Raw genomic sequence first — 23,255 nt, 5'->3', positions numbered from 1 at the left:
GCATTTTAGAAGCACTGTGCCAGGAACTGGGGACAGATCAAATCTTTATTTCTTCTTATATTACAATATCACGAATACGCTCTGTTAACATGACTTATCACTGTCAGTGTTACCCATGATCACCAGGCTGAGGTAGTGTTTGTCAGGTTTCTTCACAATAAAATTACTCTTTCTTCCTTTTCCTACTGTGCTCTTTGGAAGGAAATCACAGTACACTGCCCACACCTGACGAGTGGGGAGTTACAGAGGATTTCTTCTACACAGGAGATGTGTCTGTTTTCTCCATTTACTTATTTATTCAATCATGTATATCTTACTGATTCATGGTTATTTAGTTTACACTTTGGGTTATAATCCAAAACGACCTTGTCTGTTTTCTTGTTCAAATTGTTCCAGCTTTGGCCATTGGCACCTCTTATGATTGGCTCCTCTGTCTCTTTGACATAACCCCATCATTGTGGGTTTGTTTTACTTTACTTACTTCCTTACTTTCTGACACTGTAAGCTACTCAAGACTCAGTTTGTATATTTCCTGCCACAGTTTCTAGAATCCTAGGAGAGTAGTTCCTTTTTTAGAGAACGGTGGTAGAAACCAAGGTATGGACTGTACGTGTACTTGTTGCTACTGTGGAGTATTGTTACTTTATTGATTCCTCTCAGCAGACAAAGCAAGGAGGTATGTGTGTGTGTACTAAGTTGTTTATATACACATATCTGTGTGTGTGTGTGTGTGTGTATGTCTCCATCTTTATCTATATTAAGCGAAACATGAAATCATACTTATGTCTCTGACCCTAATCCATTACCGCATGGATCATTCTATCTGCCTCCCCTTGCTTGTTTATAACTCCCCACTGCAACGGTGAGAAACCTGGCTCCCTCCATCTACCACCCCCCATCTACCACCCCCGTTTGCTAAATGTTTCATTTCCTGTGTACATATATAGTTTCAGAATTGTTAACCTGTATACCCATGAGAACAACTTTATCAAGTAGAGCATAGTGCTTATGTACAATACTTTTTAAGTCTTACAGACTCACTTCCAAGATTACTTCGGTTAGCACCTTTTCTCCCCACCTTCCTCAGTGAAGTTCTTCCATACATTTGTAATACAATTAGATATTTTTGTGTGTGTCGCATTCTGCATTCCATCCTAGGATTTCCTGACCTCCTGAATCATGTTTTTGAATTTGCATACATTAAGGTTCACTCTTTATGGTATAAACTTCTGTGAGTTTTGACAAATGCATGGTGTCATATATTCACCATTGCAGTATCTTGCAGAATATTTTCACCACTCAAAAAAATCCCTGTGCTGCACCTACCTATTCAACGCTCCCTCTGCCCCCGAGCCTCTACAGTTGCTCATCCGTTTACCATCTATATTTCTGCCTCTTCCATGTCATGTAATTGGAATCAAACAGTATGTAGTCTTTTCAGATTGGCTTCTTTCACTTAACAATATGCATTTAAGATTCATCCATGTCTTTTTGTGGCTTAATAGCTCATTTTTTCACTAAATAGTATTATTCCTTTACATGGTTTTACCACAATTTGTTTATCCATTCACCTACTGAAGGACATCTTGGTCATTTCTAGCTTTTGGCAATTATGAATAAAGTGGCTGTAAACATTTTCACACCAGCTTTTGTGTAGATGTAAATTTTCAGATCAGTTGTGTAAATACCTAGGACCGTAATTGATAGATCTTATGATATGTTTAGATTTGTAAGAAACTGCCAAACTCTCTTCCAGTGTTACACCATTTTTGCATTTTCACCAACAATGAATGATAGTTTCTGTTGCTAAGCATGTTCACCAGGACTTAACGTTGTCGGGGTTTTGTTTTGTTTTTTTGGTTTTTTTGTTTGCTTGATTGCTTGTTTGGGTTTTGTTTTGTTTTGTTTTTTGCATTTTAGACATTCTAACAAGTATTTAGTGGTATCTCATTGTTGGTGTAGCTTGGCAGTTCCTAATGACAAAGGATGTTGAGCATCTTTTTATATGCTTATTTGCCATTTATGTATCTTCTTTGGCAAGGTGTCTGTTCAGTACTCTTCCCCATTTTTTAAATTGTTTTGTCTTGTTATTTTGTTACAGTTGATTTTTAAGGAGTTGTTCGTGTATTTTGGACACAAGTCTTTTAAAATATGGTAGTGTTTTGGAAATATTTTCTCAGTCTGTGGCTTGTCTCTCCATTTTCCTAATGGTGTTTTTCACAGAGCAGTAGTTTTAGTTTTAACATCATCAGTCAGTTTTTTTTTTTCAACGGATCTTGCTTTTGGTGTTTTAACTCATCACCAAACTAAAGGTAACATAGATTTTCTCGTATGATTTCTTCCAGAAGTTTTCTGGTTTTGCATGTCATGTTAAGGTTTATGATCTATTTCGAGTTACTTTTTGTGAAAGCCATGAGGTCTAAGTCTAGGTTCTTTTTTTTTTCCCCATATGGACATTCAGTTGTTCTAGCACCCTTTGTTTAAAAGATTATCCATTCTCCATTGAGTTGCCTTTGTGCCCTTTTCAAAGATCAGTTGACTATATTTGTGTGAGTTTGTTTCTGAGCTCTCTATTCTGTTCCATTCATTTACCATTGATATACGTGTCTATTCTTTTTCCAATACACTGTCTTGATTACTGTAATTTTATAGAAGTCTAAAAATTGGACTCTTCAAACTATTTTTCTTATTCATTATTGTGTTGGCTGTTCTAGGCCTTTTGCCTTTCCATGTAATCTTTTTTTTTAATTGTAATGTTTTGTTTTATTTTATTTATTTATTTTTTTATTGGATGCACTGGGTCTTCGTTGCTGTGCGCAGGGTTTCTGTAGTTGCGGAGAGTGGGGGCTACTCTTCATTGCAGTGTGTGGGCTTCTTATTGCAGTGGCTTCTCTTGTTGCAGAGCATGGGCTTTAGGCACACAGGCTTTAGTAGTTGCGGCGTGTGGGCTCAGTAGTTGTGGCTTGAGGGCTCCAGAGCACAGGCTCAGTAGTTGTGGCACACGGGCTTAGTTGCTCCGTGGCATGTGAGATCTTCCCAGACCAGGGCTCTAACCCTTGTCCCCTGCATTGGCAGGCAGATTCTTAACCACTGCGCCACCAGGGAAGCCCCTCCATGTAATCTTTAGAATCATTTTGTTGACAGTTACATGTTAGCTTGCTTGAGTTTTTATTGCAGTTGAATATTGAATCTATACATTGTTAAGAAGAAATGATATCTTAACCATATTTTGAGTCTTTTAGTCCGTGAACATGGAATGGCTCTCAGTTTATTCAGATCTTTGCTTTTTTTCATCATTGCACACAGATTCTATGCATATTTTGTTAGACTTGTGTTTCTTTTTCTTTGTTTTGTGCCTTAAAGACTTTTTAAAATTCCAAATCCCAGTTATTTATTGCTGGTATAGAGAAAGCAAATGAATATTTTATATTGCCCTTGTATCCTGTGACTTTGCTATATTCACTTATTATATAGTTCCAGGAGTTTTTTGTCGATTCTTTGAAATTTTCTAGAGAATTGTGTCTATGCAGGCCTTTTCAGTCAGTCACAATATCCCTTTCTTCTAGGGCCTTTCTCCTCAGTGTAAAAATGTAGTTATATTTTGACTATTAAACAACTAAAGAAAAAATCAACAACAAATTATTCATAACCAGATTTCTTGATAGAACAGTCAGAGCCTTTGTTTCTTGAGTCTGTCGTATTCGCTCTCCACCTCTTATATTGTGGCTGAAATGTTCGCCAGCAGTACTCTTTGCAGGGCAACTTTCTGGGTAAGATGAGATCACATTAGAACTTACTTAATTTGAGGTGTCAGTGGGTTATCCAAGTCATTTTGTAGCAGGCAGTTGGATATGCAGTTTTGAACCCCGAGGGAGAGCTCAAGCACTTAGGGAATCAGCAGGCTTTCTTGCATTTGGTGGTTAAACCTTAAGCAAAAGTGGGATTGCTCAAAAAGTATTTAAAGAGAAACATTAGTTGCTGTTTCTTCCTAGACTACTTCTTAGGTCACCCTTATTTGCCTGATTAACTCCTCCTTATGCTTCAGGAGTCATCTCAACCACTGCTTCCTCTGGAAAAGGGTAACCTTTCCTGATACTCCTCCGAGGCTTTGGTTAGGCAAGTGCTTCTCTGTGCACCATGGTATCCTGTGTTTAGCACTGTGAGAATGCTTATCTCACTGCATTTGTTTGTCTACTTTCTAATTTTTTCCACTAACCTGTACATTTCTCAAAGACAGAATATATCTTAGCAAACTGCCTAGCACACAGTAAGTACTTATAAATATTTAATCAGTATTTATCAAATCAATAAATATATGTATAAAATTGCTTTATAATGGGTTTTAACTGACTTTATCCCTTATTATTGAGCATAGTGCCACAAGATTATCAACACAGAAAGTATCTGCATTTAAAAATAATAAGGTGCATCCTGGTACATGAAGTATTTCTGGAGCAATGCTTTAGTCAAACATGTGATAAATATTTGGTTTCGGGGGGAATTGCTTGTTTTTTGTTGCCCTGACTTGGCATTTCTTTAACCCCAGATTGTCATTTGTATCAGGAGTTTCAGTAATGTAAACTGCGTGCTAAAATTAATATTGTTCTTGTGATTCAGGCAGTTTTCTTCTAAATTGTATGTTTTAGAAGCTGATTTCTTAAAGTCATTTTTATAATGTTATCATTTCTGAGTTTATACAAGTGATTTCTTTTAAGTATATATTAAAGTTTCTATTTGTTGTTAAACACTGCCATAATAGAGCAGAAAAGGAGTAAGGGAAAGAAAGGATAAGAAAAACAAATTATTTTCAAAGACAAATTAGCTCTTAGTTCTGTTTGTTATAAGAACATAAGATAATACAATCATAAATCTGTTTATATGAAAGCAATTTAGAATTCAATGACAAAGTGATATGAATACTTGATATTTCCTGTTGTATGTTTCTGTCAGTTTTGTGGAATCGACAAGTATTCACTGATCTCCTGCTATTACATGCAAGTCATTGGGGAGATTACTGAATGTAGATGATATGTCCCTTAAACATAAATATTGCTTATATAAAAACCGAACATAGCAGTGGTTATGGTATTTTAAAATATATCAGTTTTTAAAAAAAAAAAGATCAGTGGCCAATAGTGTGTTTCTGAAAAGTATTGATAGTTTGTTAGTAAATATAATCTATTTTATGAACCTATTTTATCTGTATAAATCACAAATTGAATTTGTTCTAGCCTTTTGTCTTTGGTGCCCTCTTGTGGATTTTTTATAAACTGCTTGTAACAACAGCAGTTTTTAGAGGTGGTGTTGTTGTTATTGTTGTTGTTGTTGTTGTTGTTGTTGGGCACACGGGCTTAGTTGCTCCGCGGCATGTGGGATTTTCCTGGAGCTAGGATCGAACCCGTGACCTCTGCATTGGCAGGCAGATTCTTAACCACTGCGCCACCTAGGAAGCCCTAGAGGTGTTATTTTTATTTTAAAATATTTGATTTTATAATCTTCATATTTTGTTAATCCTTTGACATGCTTTTGACTATGAGAGAAAAAAGAAGACATGGTTAAGGTTGCTTTTACTTTTTAATTTACTCTATTGTATATCAGTATTGTGCACAGGGGATGTAAGATAATTTTTTGTTTGGAAGCTTTTAATATAATGCCAGGAACTTGTACAGTCTTGCATCATGGAGCCTCTGAAGTCCTGCCCACATGCTTTCTCACCATTTAGGCTTGTTGTGCTGATGAACAAGTCTTTTATGACTTTTGGAGATCCTGAAAGCTTTGATGTAACTTTAAAACATGCCCGTGAACATGCAAAAGGTTAGGATCCATGAAGGCAGACATTTCTGTTTGTTAAAGACAGGTATGTCAAAGACAGCAGCTGTATAAGCTGTCAGCTGCTTTTGCAGTGAAGTAAAAGGACCACCTACTTATAGCAGTGGGAAGAAAGTTCATTCTTTGTACAGATTTCCAGATATTATGTCTTAGTAACATTTAATTGGTGAATATCAATTTATTACTTTTTTCAACCTTCAGACACTGAAACAGTGCTTAAGGACAGCTGTTTGGAGGAGAATATTTCTGATATTTTCTCAGTAGTTGTTAGCTCAGTTGGGTTGAATATGGTACTAAAATGAGAACAGAGTTAACCAGTTGATCCTGCTGTGGGCTCTTTCACTTGTAACACAGAAACAGTAAACACTGCAGATATATTGGTAACAGAGGCAATGGATAAGTGCTATCCTTTACCGTGTTTGGGGGTGGAATTTAAAGATAATGAATGCTTTGTTGGGTCACATTAGTAGTTTCACCTTGCTATAGTAGAGAGTATCTTTAGTTTAATGGTACACAGTGCTCTTCCATGATGTGAGGCATACAAGCACATGTACAATAGTTCCCTTTGATTTTTGCCTTTTCCAGCTCAAGAATCAAAAAATTTATTTACTGACACAGGTTAGCATGTATGCGCAACCACCAAGATCTAATTTAGTTCTGCATAGGGAGAAACGTAAAAGATTTCTGCCACAGGTTTCCCCAATTTTACGCTCTTCCTTGAAGTTGTACTGCACATGCTGTGTTGATTTCTTATTTGACTCTTTCACCACAAGTTAATCATTAGATTTTATCATGTGCTAAAGTGGCAAATTCCATTGAGTCATTTTTTGGTTATAAATAGCTGGCATTATTTATTTTATTTGCTGTCTTCGTCTATTCAAATTAAAATCTTTTACAAATTTCTCTTTAGAGTCAGTTTGGCCTCTTTAGGTCCAGAATATTGTAGTTATTTTTGGTTCATTGTATTGGATGTCCAGAAAGTTTCTAGAATATGTTGATTCTTCTTTCATGATTTCTTTTAGAGTAGACTTGTCATTTAAACCGGTTTGTATAGGGCCTTTTCAGTGCAGATTCTAATTAGATTTCAGTAATAGCCTTCTGTTTCCAGCTTCTCTTTCTCCAGTCTTCTCCTTCTCCAGTTCATCCTTTAGATTCCAAGGTTCCCATCACTCCTCTGCCAAGCAGCTTATGCTGGCTCTCGGTGTTTAAAGCACTCTGTAACCTGTAGGCCATCCTTACTGCAGTCAAATTCACTTAATGCTTTCCCTTCTAGCCATAATATTTCTACCTTTGTGCTTGTTTTTCCCAGTCTAGGATGCCGCTGTCTACTCTTTACTAATTTTTATTCTAGCAATTTTTATCTTAGAAAGATCCAGCTGTCTAAGGGAACTAATTTAATTCTAAGGAGCAATTGAGTCTTAATTCTGTTTTGTTTGTTTGTTTTACATAGGTCTTGGCAGCTTGTTTGTTCATTGTTTGCCTTTTTGTAAGCTCAAGTGTAGTTGAATTTTATCTCTGAGAATGATGTGAGTTCTCTGTTGAAGCTTGAGTGTGAGTCCCTTTAGGATGGATTTTAATTTGTTTTCATCAGGCACCCAGGATGCTTCCATTACTGAAACTGCATTCAACTGATTTCTCAGCCTGGGGTTCCCCAGACCATGTGGGTGATGTTAGGAAACCCAAAAACATGTCTGTACCTTCTAAAGCTAACCCCCCCGCCCCCCATCCATTCCTCACCTTTACCTATAGCCCAGGTGAGGCAGACAAGTTTGTATGTCATCTCCTTTACCTGTGAGCACATTTTTTTCTCATCTTTCCTTTCACTGAGGATGTACACTTTCAAGATTCCCAGCGTTATGTAAGAGTTTCAGTTCTACTTTGGAGAGAACCCAAAGACTTTTATCTTCCTTTATCCATTAAAATGGATGCCCTATCACCATCCCATCCCCGTCATCACATGCCCCTATGGCAGCCCTAAAGTCAGACTTGGCTTATTCTCACTCTAGCTCGTAGTTCATTTAGGGCTCTTGGAGATTTCCCTTACTATCTTGAAAGCTCAGTTTTGTATTTATAGTATGTTTTGTTGCATTATTTTTTGCTGTCAGTGCCATCCCTGCTTAACACCTCTAAAAGGTTTTACAGGTATCTGCACCACTATAATATTCCAATGTTTTGTATAATTGGTTCACTTATGTGTCTTACATGTTCATTTTTTTCCGGAAAAATAAATTTAGTCACGCTGTAGTAGAATGCATACTCAGTAGGAGTGTCTAATTGAAATCAGTGCCACTGAGATCATTGTTCTGTACTGATAATGCACTGTTATGTAATTGTATATGTAATAAAGAAGTACTTAATATTTAAAGAAGAGAAAATATTAGAATATTTAAAATTAAAAAGACACCTATTTAAGAACCGTCTATCTTGTTACTGTTAGAAATGACAAATGCTTTCTAAAATGTTTGTGTTAATATCCTTTAAATCAATCAGATATTAGCTGAATATTTAGAAAATCCCTTAAGGTGGTAGATACTGCAAATGTAAAGATACCTAGTGCAAAGGCTCTGATTATTTCTCAGACTGTTATAGCATAAATCTGTCTTAGCAGTGGAGTAGGATTTCCTAATAATGTTTTCAAATATTTGTATTCCATGTGGATTTTATGATTCATAACCTGGACTATCGTCAGTACTCTGTTTTGCATTCCTGGCACATGATGACCACTGATTGAAAACGCTATTGTATTCCTTACTGGAATTGGCCGCTTTCTACAGTGGGGAAGCATCTGCTCTGCAGACCTTTTTCTATAAAGTGTCAACATGTTTTTCTTCTGCTTTTCTCTATTAAGGAATAATAGAGTATATATAAATGAATTATAACTTTGGAAAAACATTATAAATAACTTTTATTATGAAAATGTTAAAAGTATCAAATGAAGCTTTAACAATCACCTAAAATATCAAGAATAATTTGAGTTAATGATTTAAAAAAGTAAAAAGTGTTACTAAAAGTTTTCAACACCATCAACAAATTATTAGTGTTTGAGTTTTGTAATTTCATAAAAAACAACTTCTCATTCCTTCCATACTTTATCAATTACTGTTTGGATGCCATTCTTTCATTAGTGAATTGAGTGATCATTATTTTTTTCATTACTTTTTTTTTTTACTGTCAATTTGTAAATTGGTTTAGTATCCTTTAGCAAAGTGACTATGTAAGTGAAAATAATATGCAGTGAAAGCAATCCCTTCCAAACTTGAGTTAGTGTTTTTTGATTTTATAGGTTAAGCCAGTTATGTGAATCCAGAGGTGCAAGCTTTATCATCCCAGCATAGATTCAAGTCTAATATAGAATATAGGAAAATTTTAAAGTATTATTTCACACCAACCAGATGTTACGTTTCTTGTTAAATTTAATGGTCATAGCACTGAATCTTACAAGGATAAGAGATGAGTGACTCATGCATATAAAAATAGATTTTATGTTTTAGGAATTAACTGGTTGCAACCATGATAAAATAAGATAATTAAACTAGCAGTAGATTTTTAAAAAGAACTGAGAGAAAATCCAGCTTAGTGGAGTCCCTCCTTAGTGGAGTCTACTGAAAAGAGTAAAAGCTTTTTTATTAGCTTTTTGACCAAATGCAAATTAGTTTACTTACGTGTATGTCAGTTTCTTCATCTCTTAACTTAGCAAAATGAAACATACTCTAGCTAACCTCTAATATAAATTAGACTAGAATTGAGAAATGATTTAAAATTTAAAAGCCTTATACAGTCAGAAGTTAGATATTAGGCTTTAGAATCAAACAACCTGGTTAGAATCCTTGCTCCTCCAATTATTTGTTATATGACCTTGGACAAATTATTAAACCCATTTGAACTTTAGGTTCATCATTTACACAATGGGGACAATAATATCTCACAGTATTCATAAAAGCATTAAATAAGAGTGACCTACAAAAAGCCTTAGTATAGTGCTTCTGACTCCTTGGTGATAACTATCATTATTTGATAAATGATCAATTTAATTAACAATAATTCTAATTAACAATATTATTTTCCCTCCCAAAGTTTCTTTAATAGCCAGTCTATGTTTTAAATAATTAGTTGGTTTAAATAAAGTTCTGCAGTAGAACCTTGCATAACATTATGTGCTTTAGCACTACCTCCTAATGAGGGCTTTAACCTGAATAGAATAGGTTATGTAATGGGAACAAGGCTTTGTACTGGATACCAGGAATATAACTGTTAACAAGATCTGGTTACCGCTCTCATAGATTTTAGAGTCTAATAGAAGATTTGGACAAGTCCAGTGTACAGACAGTTACAGTGTTGTGTAATGAGTGTATGATCAGCGTAAGCATGAGGTGCTATAGCAATGCAAAAGAATGGCACCTAATTCAGTCTCGGCGTGTCTAAGCTGAGAAGGGATATCTGAATGTAGTTCTCTTGTAAAAAGTTGTAACGTAAAACAACCCCATTCATGTATATATATTAAATATTATAGTATTCTCATCCTTTAAGACCTCATTTAAGGACAGTGTCCTCTTGTGAGGGTTTTCTTCATTTGATAGAGGAGGAGTTAGAGGCTCTACTCTTGGTACTCCCGTTGTTCTTCGCCAACCCTTTTCTTATGGCATTTAATAGATTGCCTTGTAGTCTGTTGTTCATATGTCAGACAGTTTCTGTTAGGCCTCAGACCTCTTAAAAAAACAAAAATGGAGCAAAACCATTTCTCATTCATCTTTGTACCTCCATTGTCTGATCACTTCTTGATGTATTGTAAGTTTACAATAAATGCTTGTTGAATGAATTAAGTAGAAATATAAATTGCTTCATTTACTAAATAAATTTTTATCAAGTACCTACTATATGCTAGGTGTTCTAAGCATTGAGGGTTCATCTGTGAAAAAGGCTTCTTTGCCTTCATCAAACTTATATTCTACTGGTAGAAAAGCCAGGTATAGGCTGTGAAAGATATAGAAGGGTAAAAGATTGATGGAGACTTCAGTTTTGGATTGGTGGTCAGAAAAACCCTCACTAAGGAGGTAACATCTAAGTGGAGACCTGAATTAAGCAAAAAATAAAACTGTCTTAAAGAAGAGCATTCCAGGCTGAGAGATCAGCCAATTTAAAAGCCCAAGGAGGAACATGCTTATAATGCTCAAGAAACAGCAAAGGACGCCAGCCTGGCTGGAACTTGGTGAGTGAGAAGGAATGTGATAGGAGATGGGATTGGCACATATTACTGAGCCAGATCACATTTGGCCATGGTAAAGATTTTGGGCTTTATTGTAAGTGATGGGAGGCCAAATGCAGGGTTTTGAGAGGAGAGTTGCATGATGTGATTTGCCTTTTGAAAGGATCAACCTGCCTGTTATGTTGGAGACCAACGGGGGCAAGAGGGGAAACAGTGAAAACTGCTAATAGTCTGAGAGGAGACAGGGGCTGTGACTAGGATGGACCAAGTAATTTGTATGGGACTCTTTGGGCATAGGAGCTGGTGATGTAAGCTGTTAAAATTGTAAACCTGCACCTCTAACTTAAGCATTCAAGTAGATCAAAATTTAAATGTGAGTAAGTTACATGTACTTGGTGGAATAATGGATTAAGAAATAAAGGAACTAGTTTCTTAGTCCCAGCTCTACTTTTAAGTAGGTGTATGACCTTGGGGAAGTCTCTTACTTTCTGTGGGCCTCGGTTTTTTATGTGTAAATTGAGGGGCTGAATTATTAAAGGTTCATGATTCTATAATTCTGTGAAAAAGTAAATATATAATAAATACTTACTGTGTGTGGAGTACTGAATGAAACACTTTAGTAGATTCAGAAGTACTTTAAGGCATTCTTATCCATAGGTTCTTACATTTATGAAAGATTTTATGAAACAGTTACAGTATGAGATCATAAATTTAAATGCAGAAGTATATAATGCACATTATAAATTCTAGAAGTTTGGAAAAGAGGATAATTAATAAAGACTGAATTAGCCATGAAGGTAATAGATACTTGATCTGGAACTAGATAGGATTTAATTAAAATGAATTAGAGAAGAAAGAGCATCCTGGGTAGAGAAGAAGATGTGAGCAAAGATGAAGTCTTAATGAGCATATGGGTTTACGGCACCTGGAGACTCAGTTGAGGTCAGCCTGACTCTATTGAATGATATGTGAACAGTGGGAAAAATAGGACCAGCCATATAAAATAACATAGAGGACATTAAAATCTAGGCACCTTTGTTTAGCTTTCAGTGCAGGCAAGAACTGGGAGCCATTATAGATTCTTCAGTAGAAGAATATTATAATACAAGTAGTATTCAAGAAAGATTGGTATAGTACGTGTACTTTAAAGAAGGGGTGAAACTACCTTATTCTCAGTAGCATGCAAGCATTTTGCATACCTTTTTTCATTTAATCATCGTAACACCAGTGAAAGAAACTAAAGTTCAGAGAGTTTAAATAGGTTCCTAAAGGCCTTAAGTCTAATAAGTGAGTTGAGCCAGGGTTTGAACTAACATCTGTCTGATTCTAGAAAGTTAGGGTGCTCTTTCTGCAATAACTCAGGCATGAGGTAAGGAGGAATACATACTCCGCAGCAGTGGTAGTGGGGAAGAAGAGATGGAGCTGAGAAAGAATTTTCTGAAGAAGAACCTGTTGACTGATGTGTACATAAGGAATGAAAGAGAATAAACCCCAAAAGACATTGAAGTTTTACTTTCAGTTAGCTAATGAAGATGACTGTGGTTTGTAGTGGTTGTTGGGGATGGTGGCAGACTGGAGAGGCCAGGGAGATGGATAAAACGATCTCATTTGAGACTGTTGAGTTTTAAACATCATGAAGCATTTAAGTAGTAAATAAGGTCGGGAAGATGTTAGGATTTGGGAGTCCTCAATATATTAGTTGAAGGCATAAGAACATAGAAGTCTTCTAAGAGAAGAGAAGCTCATGAAAGAAGGCCAAAAGACTTTGAGCTATAATGCTGAATTTGTCCTATAGGTTTAGGAAGAGGAGGGCCATCAAACAGCTGAGAACAACATGGGTATTCCTGTTCTCCAATATTTGCATTTTGACCTCTGTCAGAACTTAGGTTTTGTTTGTTTCTACTTAAAGTAGTATAGATATAAATTAACTTCAGTGCATGATCAAGTTTTTCCAAATAGCACATTGCTTGGTTTCTCAAACAGAATTTGTTTAGTTTTATGGCCCTATTCCAGTTTATCTTTTGGTGAACATTCTAAAGAGCATTTTTTTGGTTCATATTTACATTGCTAATTTTTTAAAATAAATTTACTTATTTATTGGCTGTGCTGGGTCTTCATTGCTGCAAGCAGGCTTTCTGTAGTTGTGGTGAGCAGGGGCTACTCTTTGCGGTGCGAGGGCTTCTCACTGTGGTGACTTCTCTTGTTGCAGAACATGGGCTCTAGGTGCTCGGGCTTCAGTAGTTGTGGCCACGGGCTTAGTTGTTGCGTGGCATGTGGGATCTTCCCAGACCAGGGCTCAAACCTGTGTCCCTTGCATTGGCAGGCGGATTCTTAACCACTGCACCACCAGGGAAGTCCATTATATTACTAATTTGATTCTTCTGTGAATTTACATTTAAAAGCCAATGGCTAGGGTATGACAACAAAAGCATTAAGCAACAAGAGAAAAAAATAAATTGGACTTCATTGAAATGAAAAGTTTTTGTGTATCAAAGAAACTACCAAGAGAGTGAAAAGACAACCTACAGAATGGAGAGAAATATTTGCAAATCATATATTTGATAAGGGATTAATATCCAGAACATATAATGAACTTCTTCAGCTCAACAACAAGAAAACAATTTATAACAAAAATGGGCAAAGGACTTGAATAGACATTTCTCCAAAGAAGACACACAAATAAGCAATAAGCACATGAAAAGATGCTCAACATCACTAGTTATTAGGGAAATGCAAATCAAACCACGAGATACCACATATCCATTAGGATGGCTGTTATCAGAAAATGGGGGGCTGGGAATAACAAGTGTTGGTGAAGATGTGGAGAAGTTGGAACCCTGTACACTGTTGGAGTATAATATGGTGCAGCCAATGTGGAAAACATTTTGACGGTTCCCCCCCAAATATAGAATTACCATTTGATATAAATTGCACTTTTAGGTATACACCCAAAGGAATTGAAAGCAGGGACTCAAATACAGATCTTCCTTAACTTATTTCCTGATAAACTCATCATTAGTTGAAAATATCATTAAGTTGAGAATGCATTTAATACACCTAACCTACCGAAAAGCATAGCTTAGTCTAGCCTAACTTAAATGTGCTCAGAACACTTAAAGTAGCCTACAGTTTGACAAAAGCATCTAGCACAAAGCCTGTTTTTTTTTTTTTTCCTTAAACAACAGAACTTTATTGTTTCACAATTCTGGGGGCTAGAGGCCTGAAATCAGTGTCGGCGGGGTTGGCTCCTTCTAATGGACAAAGCCTGTTTTATAATAAAGTGTGGAATCTCACGTAATTCGTTGAATATTATACTGAACGTGAGACACAGAATGGTTGTACGGGTACAGAATTGTTGTAAGTGTATGGGTTGTTTACATCCTGATCACGTGGCTGCCTGGGAGCTGCAGCTTGCTTGCTGCTCTTGCCCAGCATCACGAGAGTGTTGTACCACACATTGCTAGCCCGGGAAAAGTTCAGACTTCAAAGCACGGTTTCTACTGAATGTGTATCTCTTTTGTACTGTTGTAGAATTGAAAAATACCAAGTCGGACCATCATTAAGTCAGGGACCATCTATCTGTAGGTACTTCTTTACCAGTGTTCAGAACATTTTTCATAATAACCGAGAGGTGTAAACACCTAATGTCCATTAACAAATGAATGGGTAAACATAAGGGGTGTGTGTGTGTGGGTGTGTGTGTGTACACAATGGAATATCATTCAGTCTTAAAAAGGAATGAAATTCTGACATCTGGAACAACATGGATGAACCTTGAAAACAAATGCTAAGTGAAATAAGCCAGACCCAAAAGACCCAAAAGGCATGCTTCTGCTTTTACGAGGTACCTAGAATAGGTGAATTCATAGTGACAGAAAGTAGAATAGAGGTTACCAGGGGTTGGGTGAAGGGAGTAATAGGGAGTTAGTTTTTAATGGGTACAGAATTTCTGTTTGAGTTAATGAAAAATTTCTGGAAAAGGGTTGTTGATGATGATTGGACAACACTGGGAATGTACTTAATGCCACAGAACTGTGCACTGAAAAATGATTGAAATGGTAAATTTTATGTTATGTATATTTATCATAATTTTTAAAAAAGCTAATGGCTTTTGTACAAAGTTATAAACATTATTAAGGCTATTATATTAGTGCCAACATGTTCTGTCTTTAATGTGCTCTCTTCTGTTTATTTTGTTAAATATTCTTTGTTGATAATCTACCTATTTTAATCCTTATTTTAAGGACAACTAGCAGCCTTCTGTTTCATCAAACAATTTCTGTTGCTTGAGCTTTAATTACCTAAATCTTTAAGTTATTTTGGATAACTTTGGCTCTTATGATCACACTATATGTTTGTCCTTACATTAAAATTGGTAGTGATAGTAGTATTTTTTATTGTTAAACGTATAATATGATTGTACTATTGTGAGATATCCATCTGTGTTAGAAAAGTCTTCATTGCAGTGTTTTGCTTGCAGGATGAAGATGAGCTGGATTCACACACGATGGTGAAGACTAGCTCGGAAAGCGTGGGCACCATGAGGGCCACAAGCACGATGAGTGAAGGGGCCCAGACCATGATTGAACATAATAGCACAATGTTAGAAGCGGACTTGGGGACCATGGTTATAAACAGCGAGGATGAGGAAGAAGAAGATGGAACTATGAGAAGTATGTGGCCTTTTTTCCCATTGAATATTAACTTTCTGTTTTGAGAGTATGCTTCTATAGAAACCAGGATAGTGCTGTGTTACTTGCTATAGCCAGTTGTGGGAAATTTTGTTTCTTGGCTTCATTTAACAGTGAAAGGAATATGGTACAAGTAAATTTTCAAAAATTCTTTTAATATAACTTAGGGTTATGGAACTTTTTTCTGTTGAAGGATGCTAACCCATAAATTAATTTGTAAAGTATTTTTGAGATAAAAAGATAGTGTTCCTAACATCTACTTTTCCAGTTACAAAAGTGAACCTAAAATTCTGTTCCAAATAATATAACACAATATTATTTCATGTTATCCAAGTTATCAGTTAAGCTGCAATGACAGAGGCGAGCAAGCTAAGGGGAGAAGTAAAGGCTAAGGTGGGAAAAGAAGAAACAGTAGAAAGAAGAATTAAGAGGCAAGATATCCTCACGCAGAAAATTCAGTTCAGTGCATATTTACTACTGCTTCTCTCATGCAGGGCACAGTGCCAGGGGTGCTGCAGGGCTGAAATGATGATTTAGGAGTTCTCTCTAATCTCCGTTGCTTACAGAGTGATGAAGACAGAGATACTTTCACAGGCTAGCTTTTTTTTTTTGTATAAATTTGGCTCTTTAAGATTGCAGTTAACAATGTAGGGCATTGTGATTTTCTCAGTTATAGGCAAAAGCAGATTAATTACCTCTTGATACCTACTGACCTTTTTCTTCCCAGTATCACCCTAGTCATGTGTAGTCAATGTCAAAGTCTAAGCACAAGGCTGTTTTTCACTACATAGAACAACTTCTCAACAGCATGAAGCAGTAATACATGACTTCTTGCATTGCAGAGCCTAGAAAGTTATAGAGTCAAGTGATTTGCTGATAGTGTAAAATGGATATAGGTAGGAATTTCCTCTCTGACATTTTTCTTTTTGCCTACCCCTTTCATTCTGTTACCCACCCTGTGAGCTGCTTGATAAGTCTTTCCTCATAGCTTCAAGTCATTTGGCTCTCTGCTGTTGCTTTCTTCACATTTCATAGTACACATAGCCCATTATGGTTGTATAGTTTGAAAGATCTGAATCTTCTGTAAAACGTCTTAGATTAGTTGGTAGGAGCTCTTAGGCTATATTGCATTAATGGAAGCCCCACTTGCTAATGTGTCTTTAGCATTTTTGTTCCCTAAGAAGATTTTATGTATTTTTTGTTCCTTAAAAGATAATAGCATTATATTATTTTTAATTTTCCAAAAATCTCTAGAATATTATATTTTGTGCTGAAAATTCTGATTTCCATCACCTTTCCATTGGAGTTTCAAAAGAGTTGCCTGATTTAATATTCTTAGTTTAAATTATGTGTGCATTCTTTTTTATACCTTTATCCATGAAGCTAGAAATTATAGACCTGTTTTCCTTACCTCTGAAAAGTGTGGTGATTTGACTGTAAAAAGCAAAATTATTAAAATATCTTTTGAAGGGAAATGGAGAAAAATGACAACATATATTTAATATTTGATCTGTTTTTTAAAAAAATGGGCCTAGACCCAGAGAGCATGTCCAAAGAACTCTCCAAACTTATTTTCAGCCATGATGGCATTACTTTTACCATCCCTCTCCCACTCCCCCTCTTCCCATTCCTATTTCCCTGAGATCTTATTACCCATGTAACATCCAGGCTTCAGCTTGGTAACCCAGGCCTTTCACAGTCTGGCATCACTCAGGATTTACACATGGATCTCTACTTCCTTGTATGTTATACTTTATCCAGATTAGTCTTTGCCAGTTGGAATTATGAGGTATAAGCAGGTTGGTTGTCATTAAGGAAATAAACATTTAGGATTTTTTGTCCTGAAGAAATAGATTAGGATCAGGTCCGGAATCCATTGTCATTAAATGGATGAGTTAGTAGAGATTACTTCTTTTGGGGTAACTCTGGAAGAGCAGTTGTTTCATCAAAGAAAAAACTGGGGCCTTTTACCTTGTTCAAATCTGCACCGTTTCTATGGTGGAACTTTCTGGCCTTACAGAGCTGGGCTGGATTGGTAACTGTAGTTGCCCTGAGAGGAAGCTATCTCTGTTGGTATTTAATGAAGTGGCACACTCTCCAGTCAGATTAGCAGCTGTGTTTCATGGTTTTAGCTAGTCTCCATGTGCCCGCTATGTCAGTTTATCCTCCAACAACTTCGGAAGCTGGAGCATCCAGAGAGCCCAGCCCTGTTTCCCTCACGCAGTGAAGGAGGCCTGATCTGCCTGGGCCTGGAGCTGGAGATGCTGAGCCCACAAGCAGCTCTGTTCACTTCTGTCACAGGGCAGGCACCTTTCTCTGCCTCTTCCAAGACCTTGCTCCATCTCTCTTTAACCAGTCCACTAGCCAGAGGGGTTCTGTAGAGAATAATATCTCCAAAATGAAGAGAATAGCACAAATATAAATACAAGACATTTGAATGACAACATGAGGAAGTGGTAAGGGAGCACTCAGCTAAGTTGATATCTCCTGGCTAGGAATCTCATCAGTAATGTCTTGAGATAACTCGCAGGAGAGAGAACTATATTCCAGTGTTTGTGAGGTTTGATGTCTTCTTGAGAAAATGAGGCAAGTGCCATGTAAGCATGAAAGAGTTCAATTTTATTTTATGTATTATTTTCAGAAAAGAGAAGAAAAGGTAAATTTCTCAGGTTATAGCTATCATTAATTGTGGGTCTGGTATGGGCCAAGTATTGTGTTTGGGACTTTGCATGTGTTATCTCATTAATTTCTCACAAGGACTCTGTAAAGTAACATTGTCACTATCATTTGCCACTGCGGAAACTGAGACTTGGGAATGTGAAGTGACTTGTCCAAGATTTCATAGCAAGTAAGTGGTGAACCCAATATCACATCATTACTGTGGGCTGGTGAGCTTGACATTCCCTTGGGCAGGAGTCTAGAACATTTGTGAGTCCTTTAGGAAAGGAGACCTGAATCATTATGTCAGGATAGGTTACTGGGAACAAATCATATCAGAATAATTTGACTTCCTTTTTTGACAGCTTTGCTAAACCTGTAGATCAGAGAAACTGCTGTGTTTGGATATTGAGTTTTATGATTTGGGGAAAGTAGTTGACAAGATCTTTGATGATATTCTTGTAGACACTATGTAGTATGACCTAGGTGATGGTTCTGTTATGAGGGTTGAACAGTTATACACGTATAGGCTTATATCAGTCGGGGTTTATTGGAGGACAGAAACTACTCTAAGAATTTTAAACATAAAAAGATTTAAGTCAGCAATGCAGATATTAACAAAATCAGTGGAAAGGTTGGAAGAGAGGGCTGTGTAGCTAGGCCTCCAGGAATGACTTCCACACCACTGCACATGTGACCCTCATGGAACTGCTACTGCTACCACAGTCAGCGAGTCAGTGAATCCAGAGGCTGCCATCGGCACTACCGAGTTCAATAATACAGATTGAGATCAATCCCTGTTGCTCTTCAGGGATTAGAAAGCTACGCCTGAGACTGCAGCCACCATTTAGCACCTGTGAGGCTGGTGACTGGATGCTGGAATGCTGCTGTGAAAAAACCCTTGTCTGAAAAGCTCTGCTGCCAGGAGGAAATAACTGAGGTAGCAGGCTTGTGGTCTCCGCCTCCTTTCTTGCTTTCCCAGTCGTGGGAAAGTACACTTATCTAGGACTCTAGGTGCAGGGTGTTATAGGAAATGCAGCATTTAGTTTTCCAGCCTGTACAATCAGAAGGCTCACCAGAGGCGGTGGCAGTGGCTGCTGAATTTCAGTCAGCTGTGGTGTAATAATAGGTTGCTGCCAATGAGAAGCTTTCTCATTGTGTGGTGTAGGGCCTAGGCCTCAGCCCTAGCTGGCTGAACATCTCTTATAGAAATTTGGAGGAAGCTATAGAATGAAAGTCCAGTAGGATTGCAAATGACATGAAGTGGAGGAAAAGTACATTCTAAGGCAGAATCTGGAGCTTCAGAGATCTCCTCAGGTTGGAGCAGTAGGCTTGAGTATGAGATTAAACTCCGCTCTTGGGTCCACATAACTAACCTGACAAGTGTGCGTCATAGCAGTAGCCCCTTAGAGATGCTGGTTCTGCAGACCAGAGCATCTCTGTTTAACACATAAACTAAAATAGCAAAACAGTAACCTTCTACCAGTACTTCTCAGGTGCAGCTAGGACTCAACCACTTTTTAGAGCAAGGAAATAAGCAGCTTTACTGTCCTCTCAGTGCCTAGAATTCACCTGTTGTATTTAGGAAGGATGGAGATGCAGTAGAGCACATGGCAGCAGACAGTGAGCCAGATGGTGAAGTAGATGGAGACCATGTTACATTAAGAGGAAAAACCCATATCTAAATACTTTGATTTTATATTGTTTGTTTACATTAACTTATAACTTCATCAATTATTAAATATTGGATTAAGTAATTTTAATTTAATATGTATTTTTTAGATTTCTTCTTTGTATATGCCTATAATACATGGTGATTTTTAAAATATATCACAGTTTATTGTTTCATTTTGGATAGTGCATGTAGGTATTGATAGTTTCACTTAATTAGTAAGAGAAAGCAAATTAGGTTTTGCTTTAGGTTTTTAGGATTTATCCTAGAAATAGATATTAGATTGATTTAGAAAGCGTTAAGGAGAGATATCAAGAAAGGAAGACTGACCGTTAGGTATTCCCACTCTCTAGTTCATCTAGTGCCGCTGGACACAATTCTAAGTATGAGACCATTGGGTCTGAGCAACAACTTCCACGCCCCATTCTTTGCTTAGTAACATCTTCTCTTCCAGGTCTGATTCAGATCCTCTCCTTCCTCTTTCCTCCCAAAACCCATTTCAGCAAAGTGTCCAATATGTAGGTGTAAAAATGCTTAATGATGTTTTATCTTCTTAAAATATTTACATTTTTTCCCCAAAACTACAAAGCTTTGCGCCAAAGGAATAAATAACTAAGGATGGAATTTTAGGTGCCAAGAAACAATTAGCCAGGTTACGGGAGTGTGTAAGTGGATCACTTTCCCACTTCTCCAGAGATCTTACCATTCTTTCATGAAAAAATGTTATATGCCTCTTGAAGGTTAATTTCGTCAATGACATAGCAATAAAGGTGACAGTAGTAAACTGCAAGTACCACTTGCAGCTGGGTGCAAATGCCCAGTGTATTACTGGGCAGTTAGAAACTCTTGGTTTTCCTCTGCAGAAGTACTAGGTGGCCAGCTACAATGGTTTGGAGCTACCTGTGGGTACTGAATATGATCTATTCTCCTGTGTGCTTTTGCTCTGTGGAATGTTCAATGATATGTGACCCAGCTCGAGCCGATTAGTGTAGGTATTTTGGTCGTAGAATACCTCTTTTACCAGCACAGAGCACAGACAAGCATATAAACATTAGTCTTGTGCAAATGAAAATCAGTCTTTCTTTTAAAGGCCTCTGAAAAGGGGCTTCCATAGACACACAGTGGCTATTGCAATGCATATTACTCACACAGGAGATTATTCCTTTTATTTAACTAAAATTCTTGGGCTTCATTTTCTCTGTTTCCTTTTATATTTATTTATTTATTTATTTATTTATTTATTTATTTATTGGGGGGTACACCAGGCTCAATCATCTGTTTTTATACACATATCCCTGTATTCCCTCCCTTCCTTGACTCCCCCCCCTCGAGTCCCCCCCATCCTCCCTGCCCCAGTCCTCTAAGGTATCTTCCATCCTCGAGTTGGACTCCCTTTGTTATACAACAACTTCCCACTGACTATTTTACACTTGGTAGTATATATATGTCTGTGCTACTCTCTCACTTCGTCTCAGTTTCCCCTTCACCCCCCGCCCCCTCCCATACCTCGAGTTCTCCAGTCCATTCTCTGCATCTGCATCCATGCTCTTGTCACTGAGTTCATCAGTACCATTTTTAGATTCCGTATATGTGAGTTAGCATACAATATTTGTCCTTCTCTTTCTGACTGACTTCACTCTGTATGACAGACTGTAGTTCTATCCACCTCATTACATATAGCTCCATCTCATCCCTTTTTATAGCTGAGTAATATTCCATTGTATATATATGCCACATCTTCTGTATCCATTCATTTGTTGATGGGCATTTAGGTTGCTTCCATGTCCTGGCTATTGTAAATAGTGCTGCAATAAACATTATGGTACAAGTTTCTTTTGGGATTATGGTTTTCTTTGGGTATATGCCCAGGAGTGGGATTACTGGATCATATGGAAGTTCTATTTGTAGTTTTTTAAGGAACCTCCAAATTGTTTTCCATAGTGGCTGTACCAACTTACAGTCCCACCAACAGTGCAGGAGAGTTCCCTTTTCTCCACACCCTCTCCAACATTTGTGGTTTCCAGATTTTTTGATGATGGCCATTCTGATTGGTGTGAGGTGATACCTCATTGTGGCTTTGACTTGCATTTCTCTGATGATGAGTGATGTGGAGCAGCTTTTCATGTGTGTGTTGGCCATCTGGATGTCTTCTTTGGAGAAATGTCTATTTAGGTCTTCTGCCCATTTGTGGATTGGATTATTTGCTTTTTTGGTATTAAGCTTCATGAGCTGCTTGTATATTTTGGAGGTTAATCCTTTGTCCGTTGTTTCATAAGCAATTATTTTTTCCCATTCTGAGGGTTGCCTTTTAGTCTTGTTTATGATTTCTTTTGCTGTGCAGAAGCTTTTAAGTTTCATGAGGTCCCATTTGTTTATTCTTGATTTTATTTCCCTGATTCTAGGAGGTGGGTCAAAAAGGATGTTGCTTTGATGTATGTCATAGAGTGTTCTGCCTATGTTTTCCTCTAGGAGTTTTATAGTGTCTGGCCTTACAAGTAGGTCTTTAATCCATTTGGAGTTTATTTTTGTGTATGGTGTTAGGAAGTGTTCTAATTTCATTCTTTTACATGTTGCTGTCCAATTTTCCCAGCACCACTTATTGAAGAGGCTGTCTTTTTTCCATTGTATACTCGTGCCTCCTTTGTCAAAGATAAGGTGCCCATATGTGTTTGGGCTTACTTCTGAGTTCTCTATTCTATTCCATTGATCTTCCTGTCTATTTTTGTGCCAGTACCATACTGTCTTGATCACTATGGCCTTGTAGTATAGTTTGAAGTCAGGAAGCCTGATTCCACCAACTCCATTTTTCCTTCTCAAGATTGCTTTGGCTATTCGGGGTCTTTTGCGTTTCCATACAAATCGTAAGATTTCTTGTTCTAGTTCTGTGAAAAATGCCATTGGTAATTTGATCGGGATTGCATTGAATCTGTAAATTGCTTTGGGTAGTACAGACATTTTCACGATGTTGATTCTTCCAATCCAGGAACATGGTATGTCCCTCCATCTGTTTGTGTCATCTTTGATTTCTTTCATCAATGTCTTAAAGTTTTCTGCACACAGGTCTTTTGCCTCCTTAGGCAGGTTTATTCCTAGGTATTTTATTCTTTTGGTTGCAATGGTGAATGGGAGAGTTTCCTTCATTTCTCTTTCTGCTCTTCCGTTGTTAGTGTATAGGAATGCAAGAGATTTCTGTGCATTAATT

At 37.2% G+C, this 23,255-nt stretch overlaps 1 protein-coding gene across 1 annotated transcript in view; it reads left to right on the top strand.

The window, feature by feature from the left end:
* Window positions 1-23,255, top strand: part of STK3 (serine/threonine kinase 3) — a 316,883-nt gene that overhangs the window by 200,022 nt on the left and 93,606 nt on the right. The window contains exon 9 of the mRNA XM_057735647.1: window positions 15,513-15,705. Within this exon, the coding sequence (XP_057591630.1) occupies window positions 15,513-15,705 (193 nt within the window). The remainder of the gene's footprint in view (window positions 1-15,512; window positions 15,706-23,255) is intronic.

This window comes from Hippopotamus amphibius, chromosome 5 (assembly GCF_030028045.1).
Source record: "Hippopotamus amphibius kiboko isolate mHipAmp2 chromosome 5, mHipAmp2.hap2, whole genome shotgun sequence".
In the NCBI taxonomy this organism is placed as follows: domain Eukaryota; kingdom Metazoa; phylum Chordata; class Mammalia; order Artiodactyla; family Hippopotamidae; genus Hippopotamus; species Hippopotamus amphibius.
The sequence above is the reverse complement of the archived record's forward strand: the minus strand, read 5'-3'. Positions and strand labels throughout refer to the sequence as shown.